The 20,522-nt window shown below is 38.5% G+C and overlaps 2 protein-coding genes and 1 long non-coding RNA gene across 3 annotated transcripts; all 3 read right to left on the bottom strand.

Moving 5' to 3' along the window:
- Positions 1 to 243: 243 nt before the first annotated feature.
- On the bottom strand, positions 244 to 5,913 carry LOC146716789 (uncharacterized). The gene is made up of 5 exons (XM_085468411.1): positions 5,859 to 5,913; positions 5,412 to 5,741; positions 784 to 1,323; positions 460 to 515; positions 244 to 379 (listed from the first exon to the last, which is right to left on the bottom strand). The coding sequence occupies exons 1-5, from the start codon at positions 5,899 to 5,901 to the stop codon at positions 254 to 256; spliced, it is 1,095 nt and encodes a 364-aa protein (XP_085324537.1). The 5' UTR covers positions 5,902 to 5,913; the 3' UTR covers positions 244 to 253.
- A 4,970-nt stretch (positions 5,914 to 10,883) lies between these two features.
- LOC146716790 (uncharacterized) lies at positions 10,884 to 16,243 on the bottom strand. The gene is made up of 8 exons (XM_085434711.1): positions 16,202 to 16,243; positions 15,779 to 16,013; positions 15,463 to 15,615; positions 12,009 to 12,338; positions 11,544 to 11,897; positions 11,300 to 11,431; positions 11,130 to 11,167; positions 10,884 to 11,025 (listed from the first exon to the last, which is right to left on the bottom strand). The coding sequence occupies exons 1-8, from the start codon at positions 16,241 to 16,243 to the stop codon at positions 10,903 to 10,905; spliced, it is 1,407 nt and encodes a 468-aa protein (XP_085290837.1). The 3' UTR covers positions 10,884 to 10,902.
- A 1,380-nt stretch (positions 16,244 to 17,623) lies between these two features.
- On the bottom strand, positions 17,624 to 18,802 carry LOC146716791 (uncharacterized). Its single transcript, XR_014922257.1, has 3 exons — positions 18,742 to 18,802; positions 18,319 to 18,627; positions 17,624 to 18,151 (listed from the first exon to the last, which is right to left on the bottom strand). It is a non-coding gene; the product is annotated as an uncharacterized LOC146716791 (long non-coding RNA).
- Positions 18,803 to 20,522: the final 1,720 nt, after the last annotated feature.

Genomic DNA, 20,522 nt, shown 5'->3' on the forward strand with positions numbered 1-20,522 from the left:
AGCTACATTGTAGCCACAGCTGCCCTGGGGCGCGCTGACAGAGGCGAGGCTGCCGGACACAGGCGCCACCGGGCCCTCTGACCACCACCAGTAGGCAAACATGGGGTTAGTATCTTGCACAAGGATATTTGGCATGCAGCCAGGAGGCAGCCTGGGATCGAACCACCGACCTTCTGATTAGTGGCTGACCTGCTCTGCCACCTGAGCTACAGCCACCAGTAAAGATCAGTACTATAACCCAACCGACACACTTTCACATTCTGCATTTTACTTGAGAGTACACACTTTCTTCAGTTTCCAGTTCATCCTTCTTCTTCTTTCCTCTTGTCGTTTTCCTTCCAGAGAATTGCAGTGCAGCATAGTTCAGTTCACCTTCAATCTATGCGAAATAATAAAATTCTTATAATTACATCAAGTTGTTAGAAATCACTAAAAATATGATGCCATATTATTACTTACACTGTCATCCACAGCTTGGCTCAAGTCATCTCGCCTTGCTTGTGACGAGCTGTTTTCTGTGCATAACGGTGATGAAAGAGGAATATTATCTACTTGATTTTTATTTTTTAAAATTGGGTTTCTAACCTGGCTAATTCAATAATAACTTATTGACCTTGATAGAGTCCTACATAATGAGATGTGCAAGATGTCAGCAATATTAATAATAAAATGTATAGAAAGATATGTAAATTTACTTTTACTAATCCTATTTCTTTGAAAGTTCCTTTTAATGTTAAGAAGAGCGATATTATTATGATTTTTCATTTATTTTAAACGACTTACTTTTAATTTGTTCACATGCTGCTCCTGGAGTTCGGCAACAGATGAAAATAACATTAAGAATAAGAGAAATAACCAAGCAGATTATTGCTATCACCAGTGCAATAAATGCAGAACCTGCTGTTTGCACTGCAAAACAAAGAAAACATCTTAGGAGTGATTCTAAAAGAGATGAATATTTATCTGATATGATATATTTCATAGTCATACCCATTTCTTGTTTAGTTCCATTTCCAAATAATATCAGCCCACATGTGGCCACAGCACAATAGTAAGTCGCAGCGTTAGAGGAGCTGACATTTTTAGAAGAGCGAAAAACACAGCTCCGCTGAGCCTCAGATCTTTTCCCACATTCATGATGTCTGTTTCCTTCAGTGTAAATGATATCAGGATGAGATCCTTCTCTGAACCAGAACACGTGGTGACCTCCTGGACATGTCTTATTTTCAGCGTCAGAAAATAGTGAACAGTGAAGAGTCACTGAATTTCCTGCATGGACTGTCTTCTCCTGAACAACAGTGTAGTTTGCTGTCTGGGTGTTTCCTGTTTAATACAAATGTGTTGACAAATGTGACAATAAAGCACCTTTTGAAAGCCTGAGAAAAATGGGTGTAATGCATGCTAGTCATAAAATTCTTAAGAATATATTTCACATATATTCAATCAATATTGAATCGGTGTGCAACTTTGCCAAAACAATGTCGGACTCTGTAGTTTTCTCTGGTCCCCTCCCCAATCAGACCAGGAGTGACATGTTTAGCCGCATGTTCTCCTTAAATTGCTGGCTGTCTGAGTGGTGTCCCAGAAACGATGTGGGCTTCATAGATAATTGGCAAACCTTCTGGAGGAAACCTGGTCTTGTTAGGAGAGACGGCATCCATCCCACTTTGGATGGAGCAGCTCTCATTTCTAGAAATATGGACAAATTTATTAAACCCCCCAAAATATGACTATCCAGAGTTGGGACCAGGAAGCAGAGTTGCAGTCTTACACGCTTCTCTGCAGCTTCTCTCCTCCTGCTACCCCCCCAAAAACCCATCTCCATAGAGACTGTGTCAGCTTCCAAAAAGACAAAAAACAAACTAAAAACCAGCAACAAACAACTTAAACATAAACAATCACAAAGAAAGAACAATACAGTATCCACATCTGAACCAAAGAGTAAAACAGTGAAATGTGGATTATTAAATATTAGGTCTCTCTCCTCAAAGTCTCTGTTAGTACATGACTTAATAATTGATCAACAAATTGATTTACTCTGCCTTACAGAAACCTGGTTGCAGCAGGATGATTATGTTAGTTTAAATGAATCAACACCCCCGAGCCATTCTAACTACCAGAAATCTCGAAGCACAGGCCGAGGGGGCGGTGTGGCAGCAATTTTTCACACCAGCCTATTAATTAATGAAAGACCAAGACAGACTTTTAATTCATTTGAAAGCCTGATGCTTAACATTGTCCACCCCAGCTGTGAAACTCAGAAACCAGTCTTACTTGTTATCATCTATCGTCCACCTGGGCCTTACACAGAGTTTCTGTCTGATTTCTCAGACTTTATATCTAATTTAGTTCTGAGCTCAGATAAAATAATTATTGTGGGTGATTTTAACATCCATGTAGATGCTAAAAATGACAGCCTCAACATGGCATTTAATCTGTTATTAGACTCAATTGGTTTCTCTCAAAATGTAAAAGAACCCACCCACCACTTTAATCACACTCTAGATCTTGTTTTAACATATGGCATAGAAACGGAACATTTAACAGTGTTTCCTGAAAACCCTCTGCTGTCTGATCATTTCCTGATAACATTTACTTTTACAATAATTGATTACACAGCGGTGAAGAGTAGACTTTATCAAAGTAGATGTCTTTCTGAAAGCACTGTAACTAAGTTTAAGAATATAATCCACCCACTGTTATCATCTTCAATGCCCTGTACCAACACAGAGCAGAGTAGCTATCTGAACGCTACCCCAACAGAGGTCGATTATCTTGTTAATAATTTCACCTCCTCACTACGTACGACTCTGGATACTGTAGCTCCTGTGAAAACTAAGGCCTCAAATCAGAAGTACCTGACTCCGTGGTATAATTCTGAAACACGTACCCTAAAGCAGATGACTCGTAATCTGGAGAGGAAATGGCGTGTCACAAATCTAGAGGATCATCATTTAGCCTGGAGAAATAGTTTGCTGCTTTATAAGAAAGCCCTCCGCAAAGCCAGAACATCTTACTATTCATCACTGATTGAAGAAAATAAGAACAACCCTAGGTTTCTCTTCAGCACTGTAGCCAGGCTGACAAAAAGTCAGAGCTCTTTTGAGCCAACCATCCCTTTAACGTTAACTAGTAATGACTTCATGAACTTCTTCACAAATAAAATTTTTATCATTAGAGAAAAAATTACCAATAATCATCCCACAGATGTAATATTATCTACAGCTACTCTTAGTACCATTGATATTAAGTTAGACTCTTTTTCTCCAATTGATCTTTCTGAGTTAACTTCAATAATTACTTCCTCCAAACCATCAACGTGTCTTTTAGACCCCATTCCTACAAAACTGCTCAAAGAAGTCCTGCCATTAATTAATTCTTCGATCTTAAATATGATCAACCTATCTCTAATAATCGGCTATGTACCACAGGCCTTCAAGCTGGCTGTAGTTAAACCTTTACTCAAAAAGCCATCTCTAGACCCAGCAGTCTTAGCTAATTATAGGCCAATCTCCAACCTTCCTTTCATATCAAAAATCCTTGAAAGAGTAGTTGTCAAACAGCTAACAGATCATCTGCAGAGGAATGGTTTATTTGAAGAGTTTCAGTCAGGTTTCAGAGCTCAGCACAGCACAGAAACAGCTTTAGTGAAGGTTACAAATGATCTTCTTATGGCCTCTGACAGTGGACTCATCTCTGTGCTTGTCCTGCTAGACCTCAGTGCAGCGTTCGATACTGTTGATCATAATATCCTATTAGAGCGATTAGAACATGCTGTAGGTATTACAGGTACTGCACTGCAGTGGTTTGTATCATATCTATCTAATAGACTCCAATTCGTGCATGTAAATGGAGAGTCCTCTTCACACACTGAGGTTAATTATGGAGTTCCACAGGGTTCAGTGCTAGGACCAATTCTGTTTACATTATACATGCTTCCCTTAGGCAGCATCATTAGAAGACATAGCATACATTTTCACTGCTATGCAGATGACACCCAGCTCTATCTGTCCATGAAGCCAGATAACACACACCAATTAGTTAAACTGCAGGAATGTCTTAAAGACATAAAGACCTGGATGGCCGCTAACTTTCTGCTTCTTAATTCAGATAAAACTGAGGTTATTGTACTCGGCCCTGAAAATCTTAGAAATATGGTATCTAATCAGATTCTTACTCTGGATGGCATTACCTTGGCCTCCAGTAACGCTGTGAGGAACCTTGGAGTCATTTTTGACCAGGACATGTCCTTCAACGCACATATTAAACAAATATGTAAGACTGCTTTCTTCCATTTGCGCAACATCTCTAAAATTAGAAATATCCTGTCTCAGAGTGACGCTGAAAAACTAGTTCATGCATTTATTACTTCCAGGCTGGACTACTGTAATTCATTATTATCAGGATGTCCAAAAAACTCACTGAAAAGCCTTCAGCTAATCCAAAATGCTGCAGCAAGAGTCCTGACAGGGACTAGAAAGAGAGAGCATATTTCTCCTGTTTTGGCTTCCCTTCATTGGCTTCCTGTTAAATCCAGAATTGAATTCAAAATCCTGCTCCTCACATACAAGGTCTTAAATAATCAGGCCCCATCTTATCTTAATGACCTTGTAGTACCATATCACCCTATTAGAGCGCTCCGCTCTCGCTCTGCAGGCCTACTTGTTGTTCCTAGAGTATTTAAAAGTAGAATGGGAGGGAGAGCCTTCAGTTTTCAGGCCCCTCTTCTGTGGAACCAGCTTCCAGTTTGGATTCGGGAGACAGACACTATCTCTACTTTTAAGATTAGGCTTAAAACTTTCCTTTTTTCTAAAGCATATAGTTAGGGCTGGACCAGGTGACCCTGAATCCTCCCTTTGTTATGCTGCAATAGATGTAGGCTGCCGGGGGATTCCCATGATGCATTGAGTTTTTCCTTTCCAGTCACCTTTCTCACTCACTATGTATTAATAGACCTCTCTGCATTGAATCATATCTGTTATTAACCTCTGTCTCTCTTCCACAGCATGTCTTTATCCTGTCTTCCTTCTCTCACCCCAACCGGTCGCAGCAGATGGCCGCCCCTCCCTGAGCCTGGTTCTGCCGGAGGTTTCTTCCTGTTAAAAGGGAGTTTTTCCTTCCCACTGTCGCCAAAGTGCTTGCTCATAGGGGGTCATATGATTGTTGGGTTTTTCTCTGTATCTATGAAGCGCCTTGAGGCGACTTTTGTTGTGATTTGGCGCTATATAAATAAAATTGAATTGAATTGAATTGAACTTAAAACAACCATTAAGATCACTGCAAACATCTTCAATATAAATTGAAAGTTTAGTAGGTTTTCCAAAAATGCTTATTGAAATTTTAATTGTTTTTTTTTTTCACATTTACATGAGACAGCTTTAGCTGCTGAGAAAAAAAAATCACAATATTACCTTTTACTAACAAATACGTTCCGCTCCATGTAGTATCTTGGAGCCACTCTGTAAACCCACAGTGATAGATTCCCTCGTCGTCTTGATTTGTTTTCAGAATGGTCAGGTTGCTGACATTTTTATCATAATTTGCTTCCCATCTTGAGTTATCAAATGCAGGTGCAAACTTAGGTGTTGCCGATTCTTTCAGTGTCCAGATAATTTTCAGTGTGTCACCAGCTCTCTGATGGTACCAGTGGATATCTCTACGGCCGGTCTCAGTTTTGGGCAGAACACATGTAAAGTTGACAGGTCCCCCAAGTTGAGCTGTAGTTATTGGAATGAGTGCAGCTAAATTGAAACAAAAAATATAAAAACAGTCAATAACAATAAAAAAACTGAAAAAAGAAATGTAAGACCAACCGACATATATGGAAAAAATACTTGATAGAATAAGAAAGCACTTACATACTCGATGAAGAAGAATCAGTGTAACCCAGAACAAAAACATTTTGACAGTGTCCTCTGTTAGGGATCGAATAAGTATTTCTTTGAGTGTGTAGGAGGTGGAGGAGGTAACATGGACCCTCCATGTCACACTGTCACATACATCTGATTGTTATCACAAAACATAGACTCAGAAGGCCACTTCCTGTGACATTGATCTTGCACAACAAGTCCTCAAACTAAGCTGATGCATTGCCCATTTCTTCCTATTATTGGAAACAATTCATTAAAATGCTCCTGAATTGCCAGATTGAGCAAAAATGTTTACTTTAGAAAGTGAATGTAGGATGGTGGCACAAACATGCATAACTACACCAGGGATGGCTGTTTGAGTCTTCGTTGAAACAAATTTTATGCTTTAAACACATTTTACAAAGTTCCACTTTCTAGGTCATTAGGTGTTCCACATCCTGCACCATCTCAAAGCAAAGACTCAATGTTTATTTACAATGGCATTCAAGGGCATTAACTTTCAAACATAAATGGAGCTCTTAATAACCACTTGTCCAAGCAGACAAGCAAATAGTGACTCATCGCACACATAGCAAACAAACTAAAGTGACAAATCGGGATCTCTAACACTGGTTAAAACATTATTATTGAATTATTTCTAAAAGTTTTAATATATTTACCATTTATATTATATTTTGGTGTAGTCACCCTATTTCTAAGGGAGAGACCAGCCACCCTTCGGAGGAAGCCCATTTCCACTGCTTGTATCCGCGATCTCATTCTTTCACTACCCACAGCTCGTGACGATAGGTGAGGGTAGGGAGGGTAAATTGAGAGCTTCCCTTTTACTCTCAGCTCTCTCTTCACTACAACAGACCAGTACAGCGTCCGCATGATGGCAGCCACAGCACCAATCTTTCTGTCCATCTCCGACTCCCTTCTCCCGTCACTCGTGAACAAGACCCCAAGATGCATAAACTCCTCCACTTGGGGCAAGAACTCATCCCCAACCCGGAGTGAGCACTCCACCCTTTTCCGGCTGAGGATCATGGCCTCAGATTTGGAGGTGCTGATTCTCATTCCTTCACACTCAGCTGCAAACCGTTCCAAGGTGAGCTGGAGGCCATCACCCAAGTGAAAGCCTTCTGCCACTTGGCTATGTCTAGAAATTCTGTCCATAAAAACCATACCATTTGTGTGGTTGTCAAACTTCACATAATCCATTCTTGTGATGACTTTTATGGCAAGTAATCAGAGTACTATAGAGTACAAGGGTGGGGCACCTGCAGGTCAGCCATTGCTGTATTGATGTACAGAATGAACTGTAGGTAAAATCAGGCTGTTCCTTGGTGCACGCCTATGATGATGGGGAAAGCCAGCAAGATCCCCACAGGAAATTTTACTGATTGGTAAAATAATTGTACTCACAGATATTTAGTCATAGCTGAAATTGTCAACACCGAGGGATTTTTCTAGAAAATGCACCTTTTCTGCCAGAAAATCGTTACAATTACAAATGTCTTCGTATATACATTTTTATTTCCTTTATGTGCAGTGTATCAACACAAAAACAGACAAAAAAAAGTTTCACACACAAACTAAAAAACTGGGCTGGACAAAATTATTGGCACCCTCAACTTAATATTTGGTTGGGTGCTCTTTGGAAAAAAAAAATAACTGCAATCAATCACTTCCAATAACCATCAACAAGCTTGCTCCATGTCTCAACTGGAATTTTCGACCATTCTTTTTTGCAAACTACTCAAGGTCTCTCAGATTTGAAGGGTGCCTTCTCCCAACAGCAAGTTTAAGATCTCTCCACACTGTAAAATCTAATATTGTGTTTAACCTCCTAGGACCTGGTGTCCACATATGTGGACATCACATTTTGGGTTATTTAGACCAAAATACTCAATTTTGCTGTATAATGGCTGGATATCCACTTAGGACATTATACAGCTACTGTTCTATTGAAATTTTAAACGAATATCCTCATATATGGCTCTTGTTTTTTCTTAAAAACAAAGATAAGGTAAAAAAAAATCTGGTAATTCTTTGTTTTTACATTCATCGGGCCCCAATGTGACCAAATATCAAAGAGAAATTAAAAATGCATGCCGTGGAAAAGTTTGGGTCTTAGGAGGTTAATTAAAAATATTAAATAGGCTGAACTCAATTTTATCCATTTGTTATTAGAACTAGATTTAAATAAGTTACCAGTACTTTTTATGCAAAAACGCTGATAAACTCAATTTATTTGAGTTTTCTTAACATAGAAAAACTAAGTAACCTGCCTGATTTTGTTTAAACAATTATTGCACACACTGAAATCCAATAAACTTAATTTCACTTCCTAAAAATCACTGTGTGTGTCTCCTATATGATATATTTAACTGACATTTTTATTGTAACAACCAACGATTTATACAGAAAAATAATGACTATTAACAAGGTTGCCCAAACTTTTGCATCCCACTGTAGCTGCTTTGTTTCTGTTTCACTCTCTTCTGCAGGAAGTTGGTCTTGCAGTACTTTTTTTTATCTACTTTAAAGAGACAAGTGGAATAAAACTATATAACTGTTGTAATAATATGTATAACTGAACAGCTTATAAGAGCTGTGGAACAGGAAGGAACAAGTGCACATCACACTGTGACAGTTTTTCCTTTTCTGTGGTTTTTCTTAGCTGCTGGCAGAAGCAGGGAGATGCTAATCATGTATCCCTTCCTGGTATCCATGGCAATGTCTTCAAATGTTTGCTATATTATTAACCATACTTCTGAAGTCTTATTTTCCTACACACCTCAATTGTATAGTTGGTGATAGTTGGTTGTAAATGCTTGTTGTTTAAAATCACAAAAAATAAACAATGTTTGTGCTCTGCATGGTGTTAAAGTAAAACAAAATCATTTTGGTTTGTCTATATAAAAAGAGTCTTGTAGCTGCTTTGTCATATCATATCCTGTTAAAGGGCACAGTGAGCTCTGCTCTCAGTAAACAGCTTCAGTGGTTGGTCAACGAGTGGAGAAATGGCCCACCAAAGCCTTTGTCTGTCAGTGTAGTTGTTGCATGTGGCTTTGCTTGTTTTGTTTTTTTGTCAAGAGAACAATGCAGAGGGCCTTTAGAAAGTGCTTTTAGATAGATAAAAGATCAAATGTTATTCATTTGATTTTATTTTTTTAAACATTTCTAAACAATGACATTAACTATTTTAACCACATTAAATATCAAACTCAAAAATATCTCATGTGTGGAAAGTTGTGGCGGACCAAACACATTCGTCTGCCAGGAGCTGCACCCTGTTACTGCAACACTGCCACTTCATTAGGTACACTTGTTCACTCTAGCTGCGCTCCGAAAGAAATTTGTCATGCAGACTTAGGCAGCCAGGGATCTGATCACCAAGCTATTGATTATTAGATCTCCTGACTACAACCACCTCTAACAATTCCCACTTTGTGATAAGGCTTTTGGATGGTGGCGTCAGAATTTGTCTTTAAAAAACAGGTGTGGATCCATCCTGCCTTGTATCATTGGTTCTGGTTATTGGTGGTTGTGTAATGTTGTGAAGGATGTTTTCTTAGAACTCCTAGTAATAATTGAGCATTGCTTAAACACCACACAGCCTACTTAAATATTGTTGCTGATCATGCCCATCTCTTTATGACCAGCATATCCATTTTATGATGGATGCTTCTGGCAGAATAATCTCCTATATTCAAACAATCTCAATCCTGTCTCTTGAAACTGTCAATGAGTTTGCTGTGCTCAGATGGTCGTGACTGTCACCAGATCTTAATCCAATGAGTACCTGTGGGATGGAACTGCTTCATGCTGTAATGTTAATAAGCACCAAAGTCTATGAGGAATGCCTGCAACAGCATCTATACGGGGTAATTAATAATAATAACTGGAATAAAGACAGTTTGGAAAGCAACTTAGTGCTAGTAAGGTGTAACTATTTAAACTATTTAAGTCCTTTGGCAAAACGACTGTCTGTCTGCAAGTTTCTGTTTATCTTACGTTGTCTCTAACTGGACATGGTATGATGCCAAAAATATAAAGACTGTTCTCACAACAATTGGATCTCTTTAGCATCAGTTGTTGCACTGATATATCTCATGTGCTCTCTATACTATGACAAAAGACAATGCACATGAGAATTAGTAAAACTGCTAAGATTTATGTTAAGATTAAGAAGGCTCTACGACTTCCACTATGGGCCATGCTTAAAGCTGTGGTTGAGAGGAAGTCACGTAACAGTCTGCTCATCTTCAATAATATATCAAAATAAAATCAAAGAAATTAAAACGGTGATCTTTTAAGAGAGAGCGTGAGAGAGAGAATGAAAAACATGGAGGACAATGTGGAAATGACGAGAAGGAGCATAGTTTTATTATTATTCATTTTATTATTAAAATGACTGCCTAACTTTTCAGAGTTTTCTGAGATTAAAACTAAATTTAAATCACAATACTAAATACAAGGCAAAAACTGCATATTACACAATATGTTGTTATAATATATTGTTCAGATATTACATGAACATTTTCAGAAGTGCAACAGAGGCCCTGTGGTGTTTATGGTGCTACATTGTCCCACATATTTTCAGCAATTTCCATCCATCCATCCATCCATTCGCTTCCGCTTGTCCTTTTCAGGGTCGCGGGGGGCGCTGGAGCCTATCCCAGCTGTCATAGGGCGAGAGGCGGGGTACACCCTGGACAGGTCGCCAGTCTGTCGCAGGGCCAACACACAGGGACAGACAACCATTCGCACTCACGTTCATTCGCACATTCACACCTAGTGACAATTTGGATTATCCAATTAACCTATCCCCACAAGCTGCATGTCTTTGGACGGTGGGAGGAAGCCGGAGTACCCGGAGAGAACCCACGCAAGCACGGGGAGAACATGCAAACTCCACACAGAAAGACCCCGGCCTGATGTTGGAATTGAACTCAGGACCTTCTTGCTGTGCGGCAACAGTGCTAACCACCGTGCCACCGTGCTGCCCATTTTCAGCAATTTCCACAGGTGAATTGTTGATCTGCTACAAATCTCTCACACCAGTGTAGACTGTCTCCTCTGCTTTCCTGGAACTCATTTGCTCCACTTTGTCAGTTTTTCTCCAGGTGAAAGTTGTTGATGAATAAACCACTGAATCTTCAACTGTCTGTAGAAAAATCGAACATTCATCAACACTAAAGGTCTTGACTATAAATGATTAGAAGTATTTACCTATTAATTTCCCCATTACTTTTCTGACATACACCCTACCTGCTGACTCTGCTCCTCACCACTGACTGTTCCAACATCTGTTTGAAACACAGAAGTTTTAGCTAAAAGATGCTTTAGGCTGACTGAAACAAACCAATGATATGAAACGTGACGTTAGCTTTTGCTAAATACCTTTAGATCTGACTGACGAAAGGGGAAAGTTGTATTACCTTTACAACAATTACATGTTTTCTTCTTGATGGTATAAATGAGGTAGGCGATAACAACCAGACTTGTAACCAAAACAGCACATAACAGAAAGATGGCTGTAGTGGCCTTCTGCAAATTCCATGTGGTGAGTTCTAGAAAAATACATGCACCATGGAATGTGAATTTTGGTATCATTAAAAACTGATATCAATGATATCATAATAATCTATTCTAAATAATAAATAATAAAATGTTAAAATTTACCTTTAACATCCAGTCTTATTCCATTAACAAAAATGATCTGTCCACATGTGGCCACAGCACAGTAGTACGACCCGGCATCAGAGGAGCTGACGTTCTTGGAGAAGCTGTAGACACATTTCTGTGTGGAGGAAGCCTCTTGAATCTTCTCACATTTATCACTGTTTTCATTTGGATAAATTGCATTAGGATGAGATTTATCAGATCTAACATTGAACCAAAACACACTGTGATTTCGAGGACATGTTTTGTTCTCGGAGTTAGAGAAAACTGAACACTGCAGAGTCACTGGGTTTCCTGGATGGACATGATCAGAAGGAAACACTTGAATGGTATCATTGATAGTTGGTTCTAGTCCTGGAAAATATAAAAGAAGAAATAATTAACATGTTCTACCCACTTTTTAACTAACAAAAAAAGAAAAACAAAATTTCACGTTGAAAAAACCCCCAAAGTAATTCAATTCACCTTTAATCCTCAGAAATGTTCCCTTTAAAAATGTCATAGCAAGCTGCCTGACTTTTATGCAGTAATAAAGACCAGTATCACTTTGATTAACTTCAATTATTTCCAGAATAAATGTTCCAGGTTCTTGTTTTGTCGTAATATGAGGAGTCTTGTTAACACCAGCATAATCAAAGGCAAATGTTCCTCCCAATAATTCAGGCCAGCTTCCAGAAACAATCCTGATCCAATACAAGGTTGCATCATATTCAGACGTTGGGCGTGCACATGTCAGGGTCACATTTTCTCCAACACCAATAGTCTTCGTTCCAAAAAACACATAATCAGTGCACCCTGAAGATAAAATGAAGCAGATGAGTTAACAATAAATTTCTGGAGTTAAATTGGGAAAAAAAAAGCTGACTCTAAACTTACGACAAACTTTGAAGCTCAATAGTGTGCAAAATATGATCAGCATTTTCTGATTAATCCACTTCTAGTTCATTTCCATTTAAGCATACTATAGCAAGGGGTATCTTAATATAATCACATTAAATGGGAGGGAACAATTTCAGAACAATTTGATTGGCTGTTCGTCATGTTGGTGCTTTGCTGTACTACCACAGTGGAAATAATATCAACCATCTTTCCGGTCTAAACAACTGAAACAACACCAACAGCACAGTTTTCTTTATGGTGGGTTTCTGTAACTCACACAAAGTGAACATGAGAGATGATATGGTGACTAAAACATTATAAAACTGCCTGTAAATACTTTGACTTAATCCCTACTAATATGGTTAAACTGTGTACCATAGATCACCATTATTAACTTCGATAACATAAATTAGAGACCGTAGTGTTCTCAGCTTCCAAAATTTACTTTAAGGTTGAGCCGTGATTGGCATTAATCTTAAAGCTATGAAACTACTACTTACGGTACTTTTACATTTATCATAATTTTATTATTTATCATTTTCAGGACTTCAGGGCGTAAGTAATGCAAAATAAGTCATAGAAATAATTGTCAAAAACACTGGATTACATATTTTCAAAAAACCATCTCAAATGCCAATTATGCTCATTTCTTTCATAAATTACATCCACATACGTATATATTTGAGTGCAATTAAGTTCAGTGTGAATGGATTACCAATGATGACCAGTTTAATTCCACTTACACATGTAGTGCAAAAGTAGATGTCCATGCTACAGTATTGCTTCATGCTGTTGTTAAAGCTATATGCTCAATCACAATGAGAAATGGCAAGAAACAGTGGTGGTGGATGGTCATTATTTGATGAACATAAGTTACTCAGGTGGCATGTATAATTCAAATTTATGGATATGAATGAGACTTTATCATTAAATAAAATTGACATGCTGTTTCATGAGGTGCATAAAGGCTGAAAACAGGTCAATTTTGCCCTTTGGTAAGTGGTTTCCAAGCAAAGAGAGAGGTTCATAATATATCATGCATAATTTACCTTTAACAATGACAAATTAGATGTTATTTTTGTGAAAGAAAAATGATAGCATGCTTTAAATGGTACTAAAGGTGCATAAATGCTAAAACAATGGTCATCTTAACAAGTTGCTAGGTAAATGGCCTGTATCTGTATAGCGCTTTACTTGTCCCTAAGGACCCCAAAGTGCTTTACACATCCAGTCACCCACCCATTCACACACACATTCACACACTGCTGATGGCAGCTACATTGTAGCCACAGCCACCCTGGGGCGCACTGACAGAGGCGGTAGTTGCTAGGCAACATAATGATATCATAATTTCTGATATAGTTAGGAATCTTCATGGGCAAAAGATTGTGAAGTTTAATTGCTGAACTCTGGATGGTCTGAGAGAAGTTGCTTACCACTTACCCAGTTCACTTTGATAAAAATACAAATAATTATTACCTAATACCTAAACTGCTATTTGATCTTTGGCACAAACAGTTCAGTCAGTTAGCTCCCTGTAATTTTCTGAGACAATCCTGTGGTCACATCTTCTATGTACACATAGTCATATGTATATTGACTGCTACAAACACATAAGGTAATAACTTACAATTATAGATTGTGACTTTTTCATGCCTTACATCTTTTGCATGTTCTCATAACAGTACTTGCACCGGAAACTCACAACGATACCAATAAACAGGAGTGCTGATGAAACACTTCTGTGTTTGAGAGTTCAAACAAGGCCATGAATACAAAGGGGTTTTTCATCTCATCTCTGTTTGAGTCTCAAGTAACTGATCTTGTACCACTGGTGGAAGGTTGAATACAACTGTATAATTAATATGAATAATTATTTCAAAACAAGCGGCCAAAGGGTATGTGAGAAAGGGAAACACATAGAGACCTGCTCAGTCATGCTGTGATCACTCTTAATCACATGTCACTGTGGGCAATGGGGGAAGGTGTTCATCATTCACTTCTCTTAACTTTGTCTTTCCTTTTCTTTCTTTTAGAAATTGATTTTTAATTGGTTGCCAAACTGTAAACTATACAACTATAAAGCCTCACCAGAGATCATTGCAGTGTGTTTAACCCAGAGCTGTAACAGACATCCATCCAGTTTAAATCAATTATCAATTAAAAATAAAACTAACATCACATTTGGACAGTTGAATGTGTTTTTTAAACAATGTTCCAACTTAACAAACATGTACAGCTGAAATGATCTATTCCAACTGTTCAACTCAACCTGGCCTGCTGAAGTGCAGCTCTTCTCTCACTTCATGTCTTGTGAAAGATCATACTGAGATCTGTTCTGAGTAAACAACTTCAGCAGTCAAAGAGCACAGAAACAGCCCACCACAACTTTTGTCTGTCAGTGTAGCTGCTGACTGTGTATCTGCTCATTGTTCTCTCAACTTGTAGGAGAGAAATCAAAGAAACCATAGCTGAACAATATTTATATGGAAGATATCAGATAGTGGCATTATTATAGAATAGAATAAATACAATAGAATAGCCCTTTATTGTCATTGTTAATGTACAACAAAATTGTGTGTGCAACTGTGCAAGAATAAAATATAAATAGTAAGCTGGCAGGAATGAATAACAAACGGGAGAAATACATACAATCAAGAGGAATATGCACAAAACAAGAAAGGCACACGAGAGACAGCAGGTTGCAAAGTGCTTGGAGGTAGTGCAAAGGACTAAAGGCTTTGTGTGAATGGCCTGAATGATGAGGTTACTTAGACCATGGCTCAGATTGGTCAGGTGGGTGGGAAGGGGTGGGGTGTATATGTGGAGGGAGGATGGGGTGGGTTGGGTGGATAGTGTTTGGTGGGTCTGAATGTTTGTAAATCTGGAGGTGTGGGACCTGATTGACCTTAGGTGCCTACCCAAAGGCACTTAGTCAAACAGGTGGTGAAGGATCACCTGTGATGGCTCAGGTTGTCCGGAGACAGATCTGAGCGTGTCCTCCAGGGAGACCAGTTCTCTATTGAGTGGCGTTAATTACCTTCTGCCAGGCTTCCTGGTCTCAGTTGCGGCCCTTTGTACCAAGCACCCAGGCAGAAGGAGAGCACGCTCTCCACCAGCGACTTCTGGGCCAGGTTATTCTTCCACAGGACAGGGAGGATGAGTAGCTGCTGCTGGGCCTTCTTAATTAGAGCTTTGGTTGTTGTGGGTCCAGGTGAAATAATTGGAGATGTGGTTGGATTGGTGTACAGTCATATGTGTACAACACGTAGAGGAGGGGGCTGAGAACAGAGCCGTGTGGTTATCCGGTGCTGAGTAACAGTGGGGCAAGAGATGTGGGGTCCTGGGAGTCTGACTGATTGAGACCAGTGAGTAGGAAATCTTTGACCCAGGAGGAGATGCAGGGAGAATCTGAAGCTGGTCCAGTTTGGTGGTAAGGAAGTCTGGGATTAAAGTGTTGAATGCTGAGCTGTCATCCATGAAGAGCATCCTTACATAGCTCTTCGTGTTCTCCAGATGGCTCAGTGATCTGTGAAGGGTGATGGAGACAGTGACAGCATCCTCTGTGGGCCCGTTTGCTCTGTAAGCAAACTGGTGGGGGTCGAGGGAGGGGGCTAGGCAGGCTCTGATGTGCTGAGCAGTATCTGTTTAAAACATTTCATAACTAATCTTCTCCAGACTTCATGTTTGTAGAGGGAGAGTGGGTTGAGCTGAAGGTGTGTGTGTGTGTGTGTGTGTGTGTGTGTGTGTGTGTGTGTGTGTTGGATGAATGTCTACACCTGATAGGCCTGGTTGTCTGTGAGGAAGCTCTCGATGCTCATCTCGTAGGCCTCTTTTAGTTAATTAAAGAAAATGCATCACACTTAAGTTGACAGTCAAAAACCTGCACTATTTGTGTATGTTGCTCTGTCCATCACCATCACTCAGATTGTGAGAAAAATGTTTTAAGAAATTCACAAAAGTTGACACTCTGGACCTTTAGGAGGAGAACGCTACTCTTAATCGAGTGTAACTACTGGCAAGGATGACAACAAAAAAGCCAATGTAATGTAATGTAAATCATTTTTCTCCTGGTTTGCCGTTAATATTTAACTGTAAAATAGTTTTTAATAAACAAGACAATGTGTTATTTATTTCAAAGCAGCTTACATTGACTGAGAGGTTTCCAAAATGCAAACTTCATAGCTAATTAACATCAAAAATAACATCTATATCAACTTTTAAAAAATTAACCACAATCAATATTAAGTAAAATCTTCACGAAATAATTAGTGAGTTGAATTTTGGGTTTAATATGGCTTTAATGTCATTGCATAACAGTATGTTTGTCTGTTAAGAAAGAATAGAAGCTTTCTAGTCACTAATTTCTAATCTGAAGAAGAAGCAAATTAGGAAAGACTTTTTTCCATGGACAATAAGGAAATTAATCTGTGTCTGTGATTTTAACACCATGACTATTTATAACTGTTTATTACTTTGTACAAAAACATGCATACATATAGAAATGATTATTGTGAAACATCACAATAAAAACATTTTATTTTTCAAACTTAAAAACATTCAGTTGTTTGCATCTGTTGTTTATTTATCATCTTTGCATGTAAGATATGACAAAAACCTAAAAAATACAATTCATATTTTCTTTCAGTTTGTCCAAATGATAAATTAAATTTATACCAAACACTTTGTATAAACATTTGTATCCACATTGATGAGTTTGATAGATGTCAATCCAGTACAAGGGCCCTGGCATCGGTGTAGATGCAGCCTGCAGGTTTTGTATCTCTTGTCCTTGATTTGCTCACTTTTTTAAAAGTTGCTAGAGAATAAACCATCGAGTCCTCATCCACCTGAGGAAGCATCACATATTAATATTTACACATACAGACATTAAAATATTCTTATAGCTCAGAGTTATATTTTATGTATCTTTACCTGCAGATTTTCTTGACCACCATTTCCAATGACATTTGTTTGCAGGCCAACAGCAGCTATATTGTCACATAAAAGCAGAGAACTGAAATTAGTTTACTTTTGCAAGTATTATTTGATACATTGATGCACAGTATGAGTGACTGCTTACCATTACAATCCATATATGGTTGCGTCTTCAGGTTCTTGATTGAATAAATTAGAGAGGCTATAACAATCAGACTTATAGCCAAAGCAGCACATAAAAGATAGAGAACGGTATTGTTCCTGTTGACTGCTGACACAAAATGAAAATAATTAGCCTTAAACATTATTAAAATGGTTGTTAAAAGTATTTTTTAGTTATTTGATTAATCATGTTTAGATTAATATTAGATTCAAAACTAAAATCAAATCAAATGCACAAATATTATAATTTTCTCCATTATATAAAAATATGATGTACTCGCCTTCAGTATCACCTTTTGTTGTATCTTCAGAAAATGGCTCCACACATGTGGCCGTGGCACAGTAATACGTCTGAGAATCAAAGGTGCTGAAGTTTCTCAAGTAGCTGGAGAAGCATTTCGTTGTTGATAGTCCATCCAAGTTCTTTTCATATTCAGCTCCACCATTTGTATGAGTATGATTCAAACTGGAGTGAAATTTATGTGATTTGGCATTCAAACAAAACACAGTATCAGCTGCTGGACATGCTTTATCCTGGCAGTCATGGAGGACTGAACACTGCAGCATGAATGTAGGTTTCTCATGGACGGGATCAGATGGAGGAGCTGTAGTGAAAGCTGGTTTTGGTCCTGACAAACACATCAATCATTCATGTTTATTAAAAAACAAATTACAAATTAAATTATGTAAACAGTCCTTTTATTTACACATGAATAAATGTGTAAACACAAGCAAAAAGTAAACTATGTAAAGTCCCAAATTTTTGTAGGACCTAAAGGCGTTCTTGTGTACTTACCTTCAACTTTCAGGAATATTCCATTCAAAATTTTAAAGTCTTGTTTTCCTGTTTTCATACAGAAGTAAACTCCTGTATCACTTTGCCGTGCTTTTGTAATATACAGAACAAATGCTCCAGGTTCTGTTGCAGTTCTAATGCGCTGATCAACACTCTCAAAGCTAAATGACCTTCCTAAGATTTTAGGAAAGTCTCCAGAAACAAGCTTAATCCAAAACAAGGTTCCTACTTCCCTACGGGGGCACGTCAGTTTCATCTCCTTTCCAACAGGAACAATCTTTGTCTTGGAAATCTGTTCATCTGAGCCACCTGAGGAAAAAATCATACCTGTCAGTATGATCCAACACACAGAATCACCCGAATCCTCTTCTAAGTTTTCTGACTGTAACACATTTTTAGTACAGGCAATCTACATATACTTACGTCCAATACTAAGCATCAGATATAAATAAAATATATTCCTCATTTCTGGTCTTTCCTCTTGGTACTGCTGTATTAAAAACCTGGTGAAATGATTTGTCTAAATATAATCACATGAAGTGGGAGGAAACTATTTCAGAGGAACCTGATTGGCTTCTCATTGTGTTGGTATTCCACTGCGTCGTGGAAACAACATCAACCACCTTTCCAACCTAAGCACATGAAACAACACCAATTGTAGGCTCTGTCATCTTATGTTTGGTTCTTGTTGCAGGTTTCTCAAACTGAAACTTATAGAAAGATAAGAGATAGCAGATTTGTTTATATTGTATCACCTGGAAAGAAATGTACAAAAAACATTTTTTTCAGGTCATTTATGCTGATCTACACAGTGGTGCAAGTGCAATGTTGACATACTTCAAGGGGGAACTAGACCCTGTCTTAAAGAACTGCCTGTGTTCCCACCACATTTGTCCAGGTTTCCTCACAGACAGGTCGTGATGTTCTTTGAAAGACTGAAATGGTAAAATCACATACAAGTGATTATAAGGAACAGAGGTCATACAAAAGTCACAATGTATCCAGTCTGAGGTTACCTTGACACAGACATTAAATCTGCACCCACAACCACACTGCACTGTAAGGCAACAAAAGAATCTATAAACTACCCTCATGGCCGGACCTTAATCCACGAGGCCTGGCTGGGCCTACACAACCTGGGCCTACAGCTTGCAGAGATGGTTAGGGGTCTGGTGCTTTGTAGATCAGGAAGGAGTCAAGGGCGGAGGACCTGGTGGTCCAATCCCCAATTGACAAATATGGCTATGCTGACAATAAACATAGATGAACAAGTTAGAATCCATTTATTCTAAAATAGATAACTCTAAACTAACTGCAAAGTTAACTAAAACAGATATCAATAGTTGGGTGCCATAAGCTTATAAAAGCACTGGGCGTGTCAATTCAGTGGGTGCAGAAAACACAGTCCAAGGTCCACTCACACCCACTTGATCATCTTAGGTTGTAAGGGTTAACCCTAAACAATAAATTCCAACATTCCAGAATACTCCTGCCATTTTTAGTTTCAATAAAATATCATGAAATTGTGATGGCTGTAAGGTTCTCATGACGTAGATAAAAGAGGAGAAGATATTGTGCAATAGTAAATATTTTTCTCCAGAAATAAGTACTGTAAAACTTGAAAGAAGGCCCAGGTCTAAATTGACCTGCATCTTATTATGAAGGCATGGAATATGAATAGTATGTAATGTCTAATGAATTATTGCAAAAGTAAAAATTGGAAGTTTAACATCTCATTCACATATGCATCGTCTTCAGCAAGCTTCTTGCCATTTCTCATCCACTGTCCACTCTGCTCAGACTGCAGCTCTCTTCACCCCTGCTTCTTAGACCTGAAAGCCATTTCAGCTGCTCTGCTTCAGATTTGATTCTTTATTCATTTGGATTAGCAAGTCACACTCTGGACTCTATGCTCAACTTTGCTTTGAACAGCCAGAAAACTGCACTGATCTGCATGTCCAGCCACAAGCTCTGCTATGCTCAGCCCTATTCTGTCCTGGATAAACATCACATTCAACACCAGCAGCCCAGTAGAAGTTATTATCTTTTATGCAACTGCAGTCTCCCTTTTATTTATCTGCAAGTGCATTCACAACATTTTCAGAAAACCTGACCCCCAACCTTGAGGTCAAGGTCACTGAGATTTAAAGTCATCCAAGATTTGTGGTAGAAAAATCTAAAGTATTAATTTGAAAATCCTACAT

The sequence above is a fragment of the Copadichromis virginalis genome, linkage group LG2, assembly GCF_057382275.1.
Source record: "Copadichromis virginalis isolate Kocher_CV1m ecotype Utaka linkage group LG2, C_Virginalis_male_GT1.1, whole genome shotgun sequence".
NCBI classification, from domain to species: Eukaryota; Metazoa; Chordata; class Actinopteri; order Cichliformes; family Cichlidae; genus Copadichromis; species Copadichromis virginalis.